Source organism: Podarcis tiliguerta (genome assembly GCF_965153285.1).
Source record: "Podarcis tiliguerta genome assembly, chromosome: 8".
NCBI lineage: Eukaryota > Metazoa > Chordata > Lepidosauria > Squamata > Lacertidae > Podarcis > Podarcis tiliguerta.
The window spans coordinates 73,083,648-73,102,835 of NC_139541.1; the positions used below are offsets into that span (position 1 = coordinate 73,083,648).

General features: G+C 44.7%; 2 protein-coding genes across 2 annotated transcripts; both read right to left on the minus strand.

Moving 5' to 3' along the window:
• Nucleotides 1-2,324: 2,324 nt before the first annotated feature.
• LOC310683417 (phospholipase A2 inhibitor gamma subunit B-like) lies at nt 2,325-9,773 on the minus strand. Its single transcript, XM_083453322.1, has 5 exons — nt 9,717-9,773; nt 7,808-7,924; nt 6,810-6,959; nt 5,311-5,451; nt 2,325-2,671 (listed from the first exon to the last, which is right to left on the minus strand). Exons 1-5 carry the CDS (start codon nt 9,763-9,765, stop codon nt 2,514-2,516), a joined length of 615 nt encoding a protein of 204 aa, XP_083309448.1. The 5' UTR covers nt 9,766-9,773; the 3' UTR covers nt 2,325-2,513.
• Nucleotides 9,774-10,978: 1,205 nt separating this feature from the next.
• Nucleotides 10,979-16,758, minus strand: LOC310684725 (phospholipase A2 inhibitor gamma subunit B-like). The gene is made up of 6 exons (XM_083456214.1): nt 16,651-16,758; nt 15,550-15,601; nt 14,313-14,432; nt 13,960-14,109; nt 11,510-11,650; nt 10,979-11,317 (listed from the first exon to the last, which is right to left on the minus strand). Exons 2-6 carry the CDS (start codon nt 15,596-15,598, stop codon nt 11,172-11,174), a joined length of 606 nt encoding a protein of 201 aa, XP_083312340.1. The 5' UTR covers nt 15,599-15,601; nt 16,651-16,758; the 3' UTR covers nt 10,979-11,171.
• Between the last annotated feature and the right edge of the window lie 2,430 nt (nt 16,759-19,188).

Sequence of the window (19,188 nt, forward strand, 5' to 3'; positions counted from 1 at the left end):
CAAAAGTAGGAGATGCAAGTCAGAAGGTTATTTCCAACACACACACCTGGGATTGTTGGAGATGGCAGGTGGAACGTATTTATTCTTGCAACTTCAGTGGCTGTGAGATTGAGAGGAAATGTCCATAGATGCAGCTTCAACTGCCATAGTCCTACCAACCTGGACACTGGATGCACCAGACGTCAGAAATATTTAATTATTTTTTTCCTGGTTACAAGGCTAGCTCTTCTATCCGGTTTCTTACAGTTCCTTTCACACTGTGGTACCTGTCGTGCTCTGGAACGGCGGCTTTTTCACCCATCTACCAGCACATCACACCAAATTTCCTTCACACTGGTGGGTTTAGCGGGACAAAACAACAAATATTGATACTCCTATACCTTTCCGCACACACATGCTTCTGTTTCCCCATGAAAACAGCTATTTGCCACCCTGAATTCCATTGCTTGACTCCTGCGAATTCCTGAATTCCATCGCTTGACTCCTTCCGAATCGTGGTAAAAGTAAAGGTAAAGGTACCCCTGCCCGTACGGGCCAGTCTTGACAGACTCTAGGGTTGTGCGCCCATCTCACTCAAGAGGCCGGGGGCCAGCACTGTCCGCAGACACTTCCGGGTCACGTGGCCAGCGTGACAAGCTGCATCTGGCGAGCCAGCGCAGCACACGGAACGCTGTTTACCTTCCCGCTGGTAAGCAGTCCCTATTTATCTACTTGCACCCGGGGGTGCTTTCGAACTGCTAGGTTGGCAGGCGCTGGGACCGAACAACGGGAGCGCACCCTGCCGCGGGGATTCGAACCGCCGACCTTTCGATCAGCAAGTCCTAGGCGCTGAGGCTTTTACCCACAGCGCCACCCGCGTCGTGGTAATGAGTGCTAATTTTTTTTTTGCTATATTCCATTAGTTTCCTGGAAGTGGTTTCACACCACATGAAAGCTCAAATATAATGTGGATATTAGCAGGGAAGCGTCAGGGACATGAAGCAAACCGCTGTGTGAAAGCAATCACTGTCACCCACTCTGCTCTTCAATCTGATCCAGGATGTGGAAGAGAGAGTGCTCCCCGGAAGCGGCTGATGTTTATCAAGGGCAAAACAGCCAGATCCTATATAACTGCTTTGTGGGAACTGGAACTTGAAGAACTTGTGCTTAAGCTTGCTTTTCCCTCCCTCCTCCCTCCCATTCCCTTTTTCCTTATGTGTTGTGTCTTTTTAGATTGTCATCTTGAGGGCAGGGAGCATTTTAATACCAATTTTTGGCAAGCTGCCCTTAGAGTCTTTTTGGTTTAAGGACTGGGTGCCAATGCCATAAAGAACCAATAGTGACAGAGAACATTCCACCCACTATGATCAACCTATGGAACTTATGGCCACTGGATATTGTGAGGGCCAAGAGCAATAAATGACCTTGAGAATTTGAAAGAAAGAAAAAAGTTGGTGCATTATTCTAATTTCACAACTTCTTCTAACTTGACTTATGTTCCAGTGTACCTAGACTGAAGCCGTGTCTATGTATACTTTCTCAAGGCATTTCAGAAAAATGCCTAGGAGAAGAAAATCCTGCCACCAATTAAAACCTAAGGAAACAAAGGCCGTTTGTTGCTATGGGTAAACATAAAGGTAAAGGCAAAGTTTACCTTCCTGCCGCAGTGGTACCTATTTATTTACTTGCACTGGTGTGCTTTCAAACTGCTAGGTTGGCAGGAGCTAGGACAGAGCAATGAGAGCTCGCCCCGTTGCAGGGATTCGAACCTCCAACCTTCCGGTCAGCAAGCACAAGAAGCTCAGTGGTTTAGACCACAGCGCCACCTACGTGAGTAAGTATGTGTGCGCAATGGAACCTACTAACCCATGAAACTCAATGCCACTGAATGGTGGTAGCCATTTGCAATAATTTTCTTTCAAAAGAGCCATACAAATACAGGTGGTGTTAAAGATTAAAGTTCACTATGCACATGGTCCAGATCAGGGATTCTGCTTAGAGCATCTCTAACAGATAATGCTGCTTTGGATGGTACCTGTAATGACATCCAAACACACCATCAACTGAGCAGACAAATAACCTGGTTCAGATGTAATAATCCCTGACCCAGAAACTATGGTTTATTGGAGCAAAACGTACCCATGTGTCTGAGTGCTCCTTTCTCCCATCCTCCTCTTGCCTAACCATCTTAAGAAAAGACATCTTGTTTTGTTAAACCACAATTTCCTCATGATGACTCAATTGGGAAACCATCCTACAAAACAGGATGAAAATGGGACATTTAATGAAAATAAGTCATTCAAGGATCCAGTGGCATGCAGGAAAACTTAAAGAAGCAAATCTCCTTCACCCTTAACATGATTTTATTCCGTTTGATTTCCGACAAACAAAATAATAGAATAGCAAATTATTCCACCTTACAAATCAATGAAAATTTCCTGGTAAGAATGGTATTCGGCTGCTTGAGAAATGCCTCAGCAGATCTTTAGTTTAACCAGAGTCTCTTCATGAGATGTGTTTTCCTGAGGGACTTGCTACTTGCCAATTTTGGTGAGTATTTTGGGAGCAGCAGTGCACTGGGGATTTTTCAGAACTTCCATGTACATTCCAGGGATCCCAAAGTAACGTGGCTCATTCAGACAAGCACGTTTGGTTGCACAACCACGTTTTGCGTAAGTGTAGATCTGACCATCTGCAGGAAAGGAGAGGGGTGGAATTATACTGTGAACCACTCTGAGACCTCTGGGAAAAAAATAAAATAAAATAAAATAAAATAAATAAAATAAAAAAATAAAATAAAATAATAGCTCAGTAAGGAATTCGCCCATCCTCTCCTATAAGTCTTTAAAAAAATTATTTATGCTTTTCACGTTTATACATTTCACTAATTTTACAATCATTTTAACATTTCAAAACTTGACTTCCTTCCCCCTCTTTCTGGGGTTCCTTAAATTTATTTTTAATATCTTCTGCATATCCAAATTAACTTAATTTGCTCATTTATTTATACTCTTATAAAACTCTCCTATGAGTCTTAGCCGTCATATATTTTGCAGCAAAAGTTGGTGCCTTTAAAAAATGACGCAACTTTCTGTTGCTCTATTTTTTTGAGATCAGAAGAATATAAGAGCCTAGCTGGTTCAGACCCATGGCCTGTCTAGTCTAGCATCCTATTCACACAGTGATTGTCCTGGCTCCCACCCTTTGATGAAAGACTTGGATTCTTGGTTTGAGAGATCCCAAAAGTTGTATAAAAGAAGTCTGTTCAGCACAGGTTCCAAGGTTATCAGTTCAAATGGCAGAGCATGCCTAGGCAAAGCATAGCTGTTGACCTGACACTGGACATGCCCCTTCCATTCCATTCTTTAAGGAATGGGGCGAGTCCATCAGTCTTGTTCCAAGTGAGAAGCTTGGGCCTACCATCAGGCACTCCTACTGGGGGGCAAGGGACTGCTGAGTCTGTTGACATCTATGCTCGTGGCAGTGTGTCCTGAGTGATGGGTCTTGCATCTCACCATCTCCCTTCATCTCTGACCGTGCTGGCTCTCTGGTTGGCCAGATAGCACCTCCGTTGCTAAAGGAACCTCAGCCCAGGGGTGGGGCTGGAGCATCCTCACTAGGCTCCCCTCCCCCCTCCATGATGCCTGGTGGATGAGTGGAAAAGTCTGGTGGCTATGGGGTGGGACCATCCTTGGGTTCACTATTCAGACTAACTCCACCTCTGATCTTAACACCTGAGCAGGGTGGCTGTAAAGTGGGGCCCTCTTCTGAAACACTGCTTGGTCTCCCTCCATCCTCCCAACCCAATGTTCTCCTCTTCTTCCCCTTCTGACATCTGGTCATGCTCCTCCCTAGCCAGTGTCACAAGGCTCATAAACATCACCAACCAGATGCTTGTGGAACACCAGCAAGGAGGGCCTGAGTGCAACAGCACTCTCTCCACTCTTGATTTCCAAAAACTGATGGTGGAGAGAGCAGCCATCGAATCACCTGTCTGCCAAAGTGACCCGCAAAAGGTTTGCCACTTTGGGATCTGGTCCTCTGGCCAGATCCAGTTCTCAACCCCTGTCACAGAAATGCATCAAAAATTAAGGTATTCGTGCAACCGCAGCTGCCAGGATGTTATTTGCCCAGAGGTGGAAAGAGGGTACTGTCCCAACAAAGGAAGTATGGCAAGTAAAATTAATGGACTATGCAGAAATGGCAAAACTTATGGGAAGATTAAGGAATCAAGAAGAAAGAATTTTCAACAAAGAATGGGGGAGATAGGTGGGTTATATTTTTTTAAAAAAATGTAAACAATTAAATACATTAGCAGGGCTAATTTAAAATCTAGCAGTTAAAAGGTGACTTTGGAGGAAATACAAAGAGTAATAAACAAAAGGAGTTAAGGAGGAAGTGCAGTTTTGTAAATGTTTGTATAGGGAACCAAGGAAGGGGAGGAGGGAAGTCTAAATAACAATGTATATATTCGTATTTGATGATGATTATTGTTAATTATTGTTAATTTGAATAACGGGCGGGGGGTTAAAAAAAGGAAGATTTAAGTTTCTGTTTTCTTAAGCACCTTCAGAAGGTTACTGTCAGGGGACTGCCATCAGTGTCCGAGGGAGAGAGCAAGCTCCGAAGGGATCCCAGAGAGCGTCCCGGGAGTGGGAGGGGCAGCCCATCTTCTGGGGGAGAGAATCAGCATAGCTCCAGTGGAGAAGGGGGGGAGATGGGGGAATCAGCGGGGTGATCCCATGACTCCTTGCCTGGGACCAGCGGGGAGAGAAGGGGTCCTCCGCTGCCCACGCCCACCTTGCGCAGAAGGCTTCCGCGCAGGGAGAGTAGGCGGAAACTGGGCGTCAAAGAACTTCTTTGTTGGAAGAAGTTTAAGAAACGTCCACTGACGGATTCTGCCAGCAATTGAGACAGTCACGGGCGAGTGGCTGCCCGGACAGGAAAGGTTCACTCAGGCAACCCAGCCAGACGTTGGGACAAGCTTACACACGAGCAACCCCTAGAACCATTACAGTTACCATCACAACTTCCAAACATTGAAATTTAGAGTCAGATCTTACTTGTATCCTCCAAAGACCTCCACTTTATTCTCACAACAACCCTATGATGTAAGCTAGATTGAGAGAATTGTGACCTGCTCAAGGCTTTCTGGTCGAGCAAGGACCTGAACACACGTCTCCAGAGTCTACATCCAGCACTCTAACCATGACATCTTGCTGATGCTCACCTTGTCCCCCAAAGCTTGCTTCACACCATCCACACCCCTTGAATGAGCCCTAGCTTTCTTCTACATAAGATGATGTTGCACTACAAACTCTTAGGCCTTACCCTGCTCCACAGCAAAATCATAGTAGACACAGTTGTCTTCCCAGCCATTGCAGCTTATTATCTCGGTGGGTATGCAGGTTGGGTCATTTGAGAAGCACCCAGGACATTTCAGTCCATTTGGTCTGGTCTGCAGCCGGCGCACTGGGAGCAAGCAGAGAGAATGTGTGGAGAACAGGTTTTCCTATCTCCCAACAAACCAGTTTCAGGTATCCCAATGGAAAGGAATCACACACTAGGTTGGTGCACCAGAACTGGCCAATTCCATATCCCCAGTAACTTTGGGTAAGGGGTCATAGCTCATTGGCAGAACACCTGCACCTCCACATATGACTGGGGAAGAGCCTTGCCTGAAGCCCGCTATTGGCCAAGCAATAGTCCAGCAACATGAGGGCCACCAGCCCCCCATTCCTGTTGCAGATGATACTAAATGGACCACTTATCTGACTCAGGATAAGAAGAACAGGCCAGGTTCTACACACGCTCCCATATCGCTCTGTACCTCCCTTCCTTCCAAGCAAACAGAAAATGTGATCAGAGTTGCAGGACAGCACCTTCCTTGGAGGTTTTTAAGCAGAGGTTGGATGGCCATCTGTCATGGATGATTTAGCTGGGATTCATACATTGCAGGGGGTTGGACAAGATGACCCTCATTATCCCTTCCAACTCTACAGTTCTATGATTCTATGACACATTCCAGCTAGGCAAAAACACTTGAGGTGGGGTGAAGCAGGGCCAATGAGGAGTGTGGCTTGGGGAGAGTGGGTGTGGCCTGGGGTGAGTTCTAGGGGCCAGACAGAGAGGAGTTGAAGTCCATATTTGACCCTGAGGTTCTCCACCCCTATCCTGCTTCTGTACCTGTGGAAAGATTGGTTCACTGCTCTTCATAATAATAATAACAACTTATTATTTATACCCTGCCCACCTGGGTGGGTTTCCCCAGCTACTCTGGGTGGCTCCAAACAGAATATTAAAAACACAATAAAGCATCAAACATTAAAAACTACTCTAAACAGGGCTGCTTTCAGATGTCTCCTAAAAGTCAGATAGTTGTTTATTTCCTTGACATCTGATGGGAGGGCATTCCACAGGGTGGGTGCCACTACCAAGAAGGCCTTCTGGTGGTTCTCACAGGGAGGTAACCACCAGAAGACCCTCGGAGCTGGACCTCAGTGTCCAGGCTGAATGATGGGGGTGGAGACGCACCTTCAGGCATTCTCCATGCCAACGTATCCCTAAGTATCATCATTGTCCATCACTCAGAGCCGTCTTAGGAACACAGGAAGTTTTCAGCTGCTGAGTCAAACCATTGGTCCATCCAGTTCAGTACTGGCTACACCGAGCAGCTCTCCCTAGTTTCAGAGAGGGGTCTTGCCCAGCCCTATCTAGAGATGCTGGGGATTGAACCTGAGACCTTCTGCAGGCCAGGCAGATGCTCTTGAGCTGTCTACACATCAGTGCAGAGGATTAGGGGAGTCGAAAAGCTGGAAAGAGATGCTTACTTGTCACTGCTCCACTGTTGCAGAAATCCTTGCGGCAGCACTTGGCAGCTCTCCTTTCGCGCTGGTTAGGAAAAGTGAAGCTCATGGGGGATGAAGGGCAGTACATTAGCTTGGTGCAGCCTTTGTAGGTGGCCAAGGACACGTCATGCCCTGGAGTTTTCACAGAGAAAAGCCAGCCAACATGCATTGGTTTTGTAATTTATCGTTGCACTATATATTCTACTTTAAAAAATCCAAACTCCAAAGCAGGTAACAAAAGAATGGAAATGATAGAGACATTAGGGGTGGGGGAATCTGTGAATTTTGTATTCTCTTAGCGTGTCATTTGTTCAGCTTAAGTTCAGTTCTCCATATTTACACATTTGAGAGAGAGCAAACATTCCCACAAATATTCAACATTTTTGTGTGAATTTCTCCGAATGCACCTATCTTTGTATGCAATTGTGACTAATGTATGCACATTTTTGCAAAACTGTTCCCCCCAATATAATGCATTTTGTATGACACTTTCACAAACGCATGCATTTAAAGCACACTTTGCCACACCGTATGCATTTCTGTACAATTACTTGGCTAGAGAACTGCACTGCAAAATTCAGAGTTTGAAGGCTGGCTACGTTCCAGTTCATGTATTGGTTCAGAAAGGAGGGATTTGTCTGCAAATGCAAAATGAATCAAATTTCTACCCCCCCCCACATCACTGCTTAGCCCTCATCCTACCAAAAGTTCACACACACACACACACACACAGCAGCATTTCCCTGCTTGGGGAAAACACGGCTCCCTAGGAAGCAAATCCCGGGAAATGATCTAAAAGCATACAAAGCCACTTCCTTGCTGAAGCTAAGCAAGTCTGGAACTGGGTGGCTCCAAGTTGGGGGACTGCATTGAAAGCACACATGTACCCCACCTTGGACACTATAACAGAAGAAAAAACACAATATCAATGCAAAAGAAATGAATGAATGAATGAATGAAGAATGAATGCATTCACCCACCAGTTGTGGTCTCTATGGTAAGGGTGAGGCAGGCAGTATGGGATTGTTCACACAGAACTGGCATGCCAGTGCAGGAGTCCGTGTTGCTGCTACAGTGCTCACAATGCAAGCAAAGACCTGGAAGGAATCACAGAAGCATATCAATCAATCAAATCCTTATTACGGTCATAGATCAGCATAAGTAGGGTGGGGGACAATCATTTAAACTCTGTAAAACATTTTGGAAAGCTAAAATTATTGAAGCAGCTAAAATTATTAAATAAGAATCTAAAAGAAGGGTTAGGAGCATTAAATTGATGTGGAAGAGCCTAAGAGGTTAGTATATAAAAGGCTATGGGTAAACAGAACCATAGAATTGTAGAGTTGGAAGGGACCCCAGGGTCCAGGGATCATCTGGTCCAATCTCCTGCAATGCAGGAATCTTTTGCTGAATGAAGAGGCACTGGAATGAGTCATGGGTGTGATGGGGAAGCAATTCAGGCATATTTATTGCTAGGGGAAGACAAACGAGCCCAGGCTTCAAATGCTTCTCTGCTGCAGACCACCCTTCCTCAAATTCTTTTGCTTCTTCTTCTTTTTTATTTCTTCTCTTGTTGCTTCCAGCATCACCCACTCTTGGCGAAAAAGCAACATGGCAAAAGGTGGGGTGGGGGACTCATTAATGCAGTGGACAAGCAAAAGGGAAATGTGGCTGTCAGTCACACATTTCCATCACTTTTACAGTTGATTTCAATTATTTTAAAACGTTTAAATTGTTCTTAACTGCTTCGTTGATCATTTTAATTTTTAATATTACTACAGTCAAGCACTGCATCCATTTTGGTAAACAAATATTGGAGGAGATAGGTGGAACTGGGCAAATCTGGTGTTAATTTTCGCAATGGCAAGTGACTAATCCATTGGCAGCCTGGCATGCATGTTTTTGTCCCATCAGGCATCAGCTGAATGCATCTTAAAATGAAAATAAAAATGCATGCTTTGTTTTGGATACGTTTGCTGTCCTGGGCTCCTTCTGGAGGAAAGGAGGGGTATAAATTACAACAACACCAACAACCCACTGGAAGGACCCTGAGTGAGAGCAGGGAAGGGAAGATCTCCTGAGAGGCTGGGAGAAGAAAGGAAAGCTCCCAGGTGAGAGCTGGGAGGGTTCACCACTTTATGTGTGAGCCAAGAGTGTAGAACTACCTTTCAGAGAGGACTCTGTGTTGTGTTTTTTGTTTTGTTTTGTTTTGTTTTGTTCTCTCTCTCTCTTTAATTTAGATTAGTTTTTTTTCTTACTCTCACTTTATTCTGATTCTGAAATGAGTGGGCATGTCTAGCTCAACTCCCTTCATTTCAACGGGTCTACTTTAAGTAGACTTTAAAAAGCAGAGACATCACCTTGCCAACAAAGGTCCGTATAGCTAAAGCTATGCTTTTCCCAGTAGTGATATATGGAAGTGAGAGCTGGACCATAAAGAAGGCTGATCGCCGAAGAATTGATGATTTTGAATTATGGTGGTGGAGGAGACTCTTGAGAGTCCCATGGACTGCAAAAAGATCAAACCTATCCATTCTGAAGGAAATCAGCCCTGAGTGCTCACTGGAAGGACAGATTGTGAAGCTGAGGCTCCAGTACTTTGGCCACCTCATGAGAAGAGAAGACTCCCTGGAAAAGACCCTGATGCTGGGAAGGATGGAGGGCACAAGGAGAAGGGGACGACAGAGGATGAGATGGTTGGACAGTGTTCTCGAAGATACAAACATGAGTTTGACCAAACTGCGGGAGGCAGTAGAAGACAGGAGGGCCTGGCGTGCTCTGGTCCATGGGGTCACAAAGAGTCAGACACGACTAAACGACTAAACAACAATTTTAAGTAGAACTTAATTGGATGCAACCCATAGCCATTGCGATTCTATGTGCCCTTACCTGTGGCAAACAGGATGGAGAAGAAGTAGGAGATCAGAGGTGTCTGCATGGTCTTGGGACCCCGCAAAGGAGGGAGAGGAAGTGTGGAGCTGAAACGGCAGTTGCATGAGGGGTGACTAGCTTAGCCTGGCTGATGGGGATTTATAGCTCCAGGGTTGGACAGGGTAGGAAGGTGGGGTATGCAAGGAGAATGAATGGGCAGTGTGGAACAGTTCCTGCTCCATCAGACTCCATAGGAGATAAATCACCAGGTGAAACCAGCACCTGTTCTGGGCTTGATGGCCATAACGACATGCAAAGGCAAATGAATGGTCACTTCTCAGGCTTCTGGGGCTGGGGCCAATGGGCTGGTTTCCAAATGATATTTGTTCCTGTCATTCACTGCACCCATGGGATGAAAGCGTTGGGCACTCTGATACATGCCAAGTAGATGATCTACCCCTGAGCTAGCTTTATTAATTCCCCCAGAACTTTAAAGACCCATCATTTTAATTACATCTAAATTTGTGTCTTCATTGCTTTATGGCTGAATCATGTACTTTCATGCTTTGTTGATTCTCTGAACTGCCCAGGGAGCACTGTTATCAAGCCACTTGTTAACGTGTTCATGGCAAATGGCATAACTAAATGAATGTCCTTTTTCTGGCTGGCTGTACCAGTTACTAGCCCAACATTGACTTTATACCAAGACTGTGACTTATCTCCCTGCTGTCTCTTGCTCGCATAAGACTGGATGATTAAAAGGGGATACATACCATTTTGCAAAGCACAATCATTTTTGAAAGCCAGGAAGAGTATCAATAAGCATGAATAAACTTAGGACAGGAGTAGGGAACCCTTTGGGGTCGTGTGGTCCCCTGTGAGCATCCCCTCCGGATGGGTAATGACTTCAACCTTACTTTCTGCAGGGACTGGCTGCACTATATAGCTTCCCATGGGGTACTTGGTCACACAGCCAATCCAACCACATCTGCACCTGCCACACACCTGACATCACATATAACATCAGGTGTGGAGCAGATGGGTGTGGTTTGAAGAACATGGCCTTGTGAGCGAAACTGCTGCTCGTGGCACTTCAGATCTGGGCCAAAGATTCCCCATGCCTGACTTACAGAATGGCAATGTGGAAATGATGGGCATTTCTGGCTTGCACAGAAGTGCCTGTTGCAGTGAGTTCCAAAACACAGGCTACTGTTAACCATGAAAAGGGAGCATTCAGTGATTTAGAGCCATCCCAGGAGCCTCAAAGAACCAGAAACATCTTCACTCTTGACATGATTTTATTCACTGGCAAGGAAAAATATTCAAAGTATAAAATTGCATAGGATTAGTGGAAATGGAAAATGCCTGTTAATAATGATGCCTGGATTTGTTTCTTTTTAACCTCATCTTATCTTCCAGGAAGCTGAAGAGATGTTTCAACACATATTTATGTTCTGAGGGCCTAGCAACTTGCTAGTGCATATATTTGACAGCTGGAGTGCACATGGCGTTCTTCCAAATTTCTATGTACAATCCAGGTATCCCGAGAGTACGTGGCCCGCTCACACAGGCGTGTTTGGTCCCACAGCCACGTTTGGCATAACTGTATATCTCATCACCTGCAGGAATTGAGAAGAATGTTGATTTGGTTTAAGCTGAGCAATTGACATGGAAATGGGCACTAAAATTCCACTTGGTTCTGCTAGATTTCCCAAAGTGAAATCATGTGAAAGATTGCATAAAACGTGAAAGTTATCAGGTAATCAAACGTCAGGAAAATGGAATAAAGAGCTGTCTGAATGCAGCCTTACCCTGTTGTACGGAAACATCATAGTAGACACATTTGCGCTCCCAGCCGTGGCAGTTTAATGTTTCCGTGGGGCGGCACCTTGGATTCTGTGAGAAGCATCCAGGACACTGTAAGCCATTTGGCCTGGCCCCTAGCCGTGGCACTGAGAGCAAGCACAGAAACAGGGAAGAAACACCTCATCTCAGATCCATTTTCAGATTTTAGATAGTTACCCATCCTCCAGTCATTCCCCTTTGGGCGTCTGTCATAATCCTCAAACATTTCACCAAAGGAGCAACCACCCAACTTTGTTCCCCCTTCATAGGGAATTCTGTGAGCCCTCGGGCACCCAGGGCCCTGGCACCCATGATGCCACACCAATCTCCCAGTGGTGCAAGATTCCAGTGCTCTCACCCAGGGTTCATGTTTGCTTTGGAATAATGGGCAGCAGAGACAGTGGCGCCTTTATGGTATATGGGTTGTTGTTTTTTTTGCACATATATACAACCTGAGCCTATGATGGAGGGATTCATAGCACTAACATGCCAAGAGGCTCTTGCTTCTCCCATTGCCACAGCCTTGGATTGAAGCAGAAACCAGGCATGGCTCTGTCTCTCTGGCTTCCCAGCCTGCAACTTTGCTTCCAGCTTCTAGCTCTCACACAACTCTGCCCTCTGCCATTTGTCTTTCTAACTACCAACAAGTCAAGGGAGGGGGACCCAACTATTTATTGTCCAGCACAGAACCACCTTCCCTAAGCAGCCCATACTTAGAAGGCCATGACCTCAAGCCGGAAGCAAGGCAGGTTGTTCCAGGAATTGAATCTGTGCTGGATCCAGGAATTAGAAGGGGGCACAGGCATACAATCTGCCCTCCCCACCTCCACTCAACACTAGAATATGGAGGAAGAGTGTAGCCATTGTGGCTAGTAGCCACAGATAGCCTTATCCTCCATGAATTTCTCTATATCCTCTTTTAAAACTGGAGGCCATCACTGCCTACCATAGGATTGAGTTCCACGGTTTAACTATGTGCTTACATGAAGAAGTGCTTCCTTGTATCTGTCCTCAACCTGCCAATGTTCAGCTTCAATGTGTCATAGCTGTGAGGAGGAGGAGGAGTTTGAATTTGATATCCCGCTTTATCACTACCCAAAGGAGTCTCAAAGCGGCTAATAATCTCCTTCCCCTTCCTCCCCCACAACAAACACTCTGTGGCTGAGAGACTTCAGAGAAGTGTGACTGGCCCAAGGTCACCCAGCAGCTGCATGTGGAGGAGAGGAGACGCGAACCCGGTTCCCCAGATTACGAGTCTACCGCTCTTAACCACTACACCACACTGGCTCTCTGTGAGCATATTCACACATTCACACACACCAAAAGAAGGCAAGTGGGATCACTCCTGCTAGCTGTATGCTTGCGAAACATGGACCACTTAGAAACGCCATCTTCCAAAGCAACTACTCTATTCCCAACTTAAGAATGGTTACCGTAAAAAAAAAAAAAGGAATTATAGGAAGAGAACTACCCAAACTGTACAGAAACTTATTCATGTATGCTACTACAGCAGCAAGAATGTTGCTTGCCCCAAAATGGAAAGAATAAGAATTCCTAGCAAAAGAAGAAAGCATACAAAAACTTATGGAATATGCAGAAATGATTAAACTTACCTGGGAAAAAAGAAATCAAGATGGCAAACTTTTTATAAAAGAATGGAAATGGTTTATTGAATATTTACAAACAAATTTGTATGCATCCAGCTTAACACCCAAAAGTCTGGGAAGGAGGTAGAATTGCAATCCTGTTCCCGCTGTACACAAACAGCCCCGCCCCCCAGGTTTTGAAGGTGAGAACATGATGGCTGTTAGGGTTGCCATGTGTCCAGAATTTCCCAGACATAGCTGGTAAGTGACTGTCAGAAACTGTCCAGTCAGAAATCAGCTAAACATCCAGGGAAATCTGGCCGTATGCTAACCCCTTAAAAATAACTCATTCAGAGCTTAACAACTTTGAAGAAAAAAAACAGAGGGGAGAAAGCTCACCAACTTTTCTGTCCAGATTTTCACTTTTTGAAATATGGCAAACCTAATGGCTGTACTCTAGGGACATATTCTAACTATTCACAAGCATATGGCTTCCCCCAAAGAATCCTGGGAACCATCCTTAACCCATCTTGGAGCTACCATCCCTGGCACTCTTTGCAAACTACAGTTCCCTAGATTCTTTGAGGTGGGGAGACATGTGCTTTAAATGTGACCTAGTTCATACTAGATGTTCTCAGAGGTCACTACTGCCATTGCAATGAAGCGTGTTACAAATCATGGCTGCTGGTTGAGATTGGTTCACAATTCTCCATGGCAATGTTTCCCAGGAGCAACCAGTGTCCCTTGGAGCAATGCTGGGGTGCAGTTTGGTGACGCGAATCACCCCATCGAAGTGGAAGAGCTTGGAAAAGTCCTGCCAAGGTGCTTACGTGTCACTGATCCAGCATTGCAGAGATCTTTGTGGCAACACTTGGCAGCTCTCCGTTTGCGCTGGTTCGGGAAAGTGAAGCCCATGGGCGTCGGAGGGCAGAACTTTTTCTTGGTGCAGCCTTTGAACGTGGAGAACCATCGGTCATTTCCTGGGGTTTTTCATGGAGGAAAGGCAAAAAAGAAATCAACAGCAATGTCAATCTGAGTACATTAATTTTTGTTTACTTACTCATTTATTTTTGACATTCATATCCTGATTTGCTTTTTAAATGCACACACACAGAGAGAGGCATTACCCATTTTTGCCTGTGGCCATGCCCAGACCTTGGCAAAGAACCAAACAATCACCCACCAACGATGTTCTCCGAGGTGAAGATAAGACAGGCATCTTCAGATAGTGGGCAGGTATAGGGTGTCCCAATGCACGAGTCGCTGTTGCTGCTGCTGCAGCGTTCACAGTTCAAGCAAACTCCTGGAAGGGAAAGGAAATGGCAGAATTAAATAAAGGGCTGAGTTCCAGTCAGGTGGTAGCAAGTGAGCTTTATTCAGGGCTGGCCCAAGACATTTTGTATACCCCCCAACATTTCTCCAATGAAAATAGGGATGTCCTAAGGAACGCGAGACATTCCAGGATCAAATCAGAAACTTTGGGTGGCTTCTGTAAATCTGAGTCTGTCCCTAAAAAACAGGCACAATTGGAGGATCTGGTTTTGGCACCCTGGGTAAACCACAAAATGGCATAACAAACCACAAAATGGAGGAGAATTCCCTGGATGCCAAGATCCAGCCAAGTGCTGTTTGGTGAGTGAACCCCAGTAGAGCTATAAAACCACAAAATTTGTAGCAAAGTAAAGCATGGAAATAAAGGTTGTTAGATCCTTAAAATGTGTCCTTCAAAGGTCCTTCCAAAGTTCACCTCTTCCCCTAGCATAGAAAAAGACCATAGATTTGGTAAGTTAAAATGGTTTACTTACAAACCCTCCCAAGGTTATATTCATGGTGCTTATCCATACAGCATTCAGAAAACGTTGCACAGGCAGTAAAACCTGCCTTAGTTACGGTGGTGAAAGTTCCTAAATTATTGGTATACAAACACAACAATGGCTTGTAAGAGCCATGTGGCCTGAACTGTAGCAACCAGCTCAAAACCTCTTCACTCATTGAACTTCTCTGGTAGATTGAAGTAAACAAAGGCCTTTGATTGCCTTCCTCCCAAGGTGAGAGGGAGTGGCCTAACTAAGCCTTGCAGACCAGTTTACTCTATGACATTAACTCCTTCATACATTAATTAGACATAAGCATGTTGCTTATATGAGGCTGGCTACCCCACAGTTTGTACTACAACTCCCATCTGTTGGGAGCTATTGGCAAAGGCAGGAGTAAATAATATCAAATTAGATAGGCAAATAATCTAACATGGTGTAAGGCAGCAAGAGTAGCCAACGTTATGGCCTCCAGATACTGTTGAACTTCAACTCCCATCATCCTTCATCAATGGGCTGGGGCTCATGGGAGCTGGAATCCAACAGTGCCTGGAATGCATTACACTGGCTGCCCCTGGCCTAAGGAGTTAAGTCCTACTGACCTACCTGTAACAGGCAGGAGAATGAAGAGGTAGACGATCAGAGACGTCTGCATGGCCTTGGGAACACATGCAAAAGAGAAAGGGAAACTTGAGCTCAGATGGCAGCTACATCAGGGATCTCTATTCCAGTCTAGCTGTGGGGGGATTTGGCTCGTGGTCCAACTGGGCTCCAAAGATAAATGGGGGAGAGTGACCAGCAACAAATATGTGCTTGCTGGCCATGGGCATGTGGAACTTTCCTTGCGCTTGGTCGGAAAACTGTAGCGAGCATAGAACGTGACAGCACAACAGCTGATAGGAGCGAGACCCTATCATCATATTACACATCTACCCAAAAGTGCTCTCTGATTGTCAATATGTTAATGGGGCCAAATTAAAGGTGTTACTCTTAAGGTGTGTTTGTTTTCCTGAATATAATGCTAGTGCTTCTGTCCTGTTTCCTAACATTCATTTCATACTGCAATACCTGTTGTGTTGCAGAATTGTGGCTTGTTGACCAATATTCCGGACCAGGGGTGCCAACTTGAATAAAATATTGTGTGGGCCACGCCCCACATAATCAATCACATGACTCAGTGCACACATACCATTTGAATGGGAATGCCCTTCAACTTGGGGGGGGAGCAGACTCTCAAATGTTTTATTGTAGGGGGCCCTAGGAGTTGGCCCCTATGTCCTGGACATGCTAAATTTCTTTCGCAGCAACAAACATCATTGGACGTTGTTGTTGCTTACCCACCCTTTCCACACATGTATGCTTCTGCTCCCCCATGAGACCCCCATGGAAATAGCAGGAAAGGACTGTATGCTGATCTAACCACCCCAAATTTCATGACTTTACTCCCATGAATTTCCAGGTTAAGTGAGCTGCAAACTGATATTTTTTCCGGAATCAAATAACATGGAAATAGTTCCAAATATGTACTATATTCCATTAGTTTTCTGCAAATGGCTTTTATGTCATGTGACTTGCCAGATATAATGGGGAAATCAACAGTTAGGGAAACGTTGGGGAAATGGAATAAACAGCTGTATGACTACAGCCTTCATATGTATATAAAGCCCTTAACAGCTTGGAACCGAGTTACTTGCAGGATCGCATTACCCCATAGGTGGCCACTCAGCCTCTTCGACTCGTAGAAGCTTCAGTGACATTAGGCAGAAGAGCAAGAATCATTGCTGCAGCTTCTTAGAGTTTTCAGGTGCATAAACCCAGCAACTGTGGAGGCTTAGAACACCTATTGTCTGACATGATTATGAGATCAGCAGTTTGCTCTTCCAGCTTCTGTTTATCAGTCCACAGCAGAGCTGGCCATCCAAGTCTTGCTGAAATCCGGTCGCTATCAGCCCCAGCCAGCTTGAAACAGTAAGGAATTGTGGGAGGTGTAGTCCAGCAAACTCAAGAGGGGGCAGCATAGGGTCTCCATCCCTGTCTATAGTTACAGAGCTGATGTTTCTCTCTCTCCACTTGAATTTATTGCAGGGTTGGGAAACTTGATCAGGAGAATGGGCCAACTTTGATGGCAGGGTGTGTGTGCTGCCCAACAAAAAATCAGCTGATGTCCCCATGAGGTCAGGTGATCCATTTTTGCCCACTTGGTATGAATTCAAGCATGGAAGGCAAAGGCACAGCATTTTGCAAAAGCTGATTGGTGCTTTGCAGGTTTCTGAGTTTATGGATCGCTCAGTTATCACCTTTCAGGCCTCAAAATCTTGGCAGGTTTTAAAAGTGAGAAAGTTGGAGTCCTGCTTATTTTCTGTCCCCCAGCTGCTCTGTCTCTTTAGATTCCAGACTTGGAGTCCTTAACTCCTCCCATAAAAACACACGCAAACACACAAAACTTCTACTACTACTACTACTACTACTACTACTACTGTCTTGTCCGGGTTCAACCTCAATCCCTTGACCACCATCCACCCTCCAACCACCTCCATGCACTCAGCCAGGACATTCACTGCTCTCACTGGTGCCTACTATGAAGGGACCCAATACTTCTCAATCTGCTACTGTTCACCAGCTGGGCTGCACACTCTGGTTTATGTCCTTGAGCTGTGCTCAGGCTTCTCGCTTGACAAAATGGAGATATGGCTAGGAGCATAGGCATGGCTGGAATGGTAGTGGGACTTGCTTTTGATTTTGGGCTTTACTTTCTTCATTTGTTTTAATTGAGGTTCATCTCTTTTTTATATGCAATAATCTTGGACAAACCTAAGGAGTGTTGCTTTGCCCCAGACTGACGAAATCACTTTTTGAATCAATACGAAGTTACATTAGGAAGAAACACAACTATCTCCTCTGTAGCCTCACCTGCGCCACCCCACCCAGCCATGCAAGAAGGCTCTGACTGGGACCTCCCCTTAGTGCTAAAGCCTTCCTTAAACTCTGGAAGAGTCATCTGGGAGAAGCAAATAGAACCATTTTTGGACTGAATATCCTTTATTGGGCCTGCAATCTTTCATTCAGAAAACAGTCAGGAACCCTGAAAAGAAACCTGGAGGAGGATGGGGCGAATTGTGGTTTAGTCCCCAAGTTGGGTTGAGGAAGAAATTCAATTTTGTCCGCATATTAATGAGAAACTAAGTCATTTGCACTTCCCATATCAATACGCAAACTAAAACTCAGCCTTCAAATTTCCCATTTCTCAGAATTTTGCAATGTAGTTCATAAACCAAACAGTGTATACAAAAATGCATTTATGTAGGGGAAGTGCCAAAAGTGCATGTTTCGGTGATAATAACATATGCACAAATGCATTTTTTTAGGGGGGAATGCTAGCAAAACTCTACACTAGTCAAACTGCAATTACAAATTGTCCTTATTAGGAGAAATTTATGCTAAAACGTGGATGGATTTTCAATATTTTTTTTTTAATAAAAAAAATGCGGATTGTTCTAGTATTGTGGAGAATTGAATTTAAGATTTTTTAAAAATGAGAAACTTAAGAGCACTGATCTTAACAGATTTGTCCATTCCGGTACCCAAAAGCTCACAGCATGGATCCTACAAGTTGGCTGGCATTGGAATAAAACTCAGGAGAGAAACTTCATGAAGAGAATGCTGGAGATACTGAGTAGCAGGAGGAGAAAGGATCTCTCCCCCAGAATATGGTTGGTGCTGGAGGATTTAGCAGGCTTCCATACTGCGTTTCGCATTTTGTAGCAGGTTCCGTTAATGAACCCGATTAGGCTATAGAGTTCACCCACGTTGCTTGTTCCACAACCCTTCACGACAAACGACTTGGAATCTGCAAGTAGACATGATTAATAGTCATTGACAGTCTTATCCTCCATGAATCTGTCCAATACTTTTTGAAAGTCATCCAACATGGTGGCCATCATCACTACGTCTTATAAGACCGAATCCCATCATTTAACTATGCACTAGGAGAAGAATGTTTATTTGTTTGTTTGTTTATAAATTTTATTTATAAATTTCAAAAAATACAACTAGTCAAAAATTTCCCAATATTCCCTTGGTAATCAACTTCCCTTCCACCCTTCCTTGGTTTTCTCAAATTATCTTTTGCTGCTGCATATTATAATTATTCTATACCTTCTTTCCTCCACGTTATTCTCAAAAAAACTTTTGCTGGTGAGCTTACTCCAAACCTGCTACCATTTTAACATGTTTACAATATTTTTA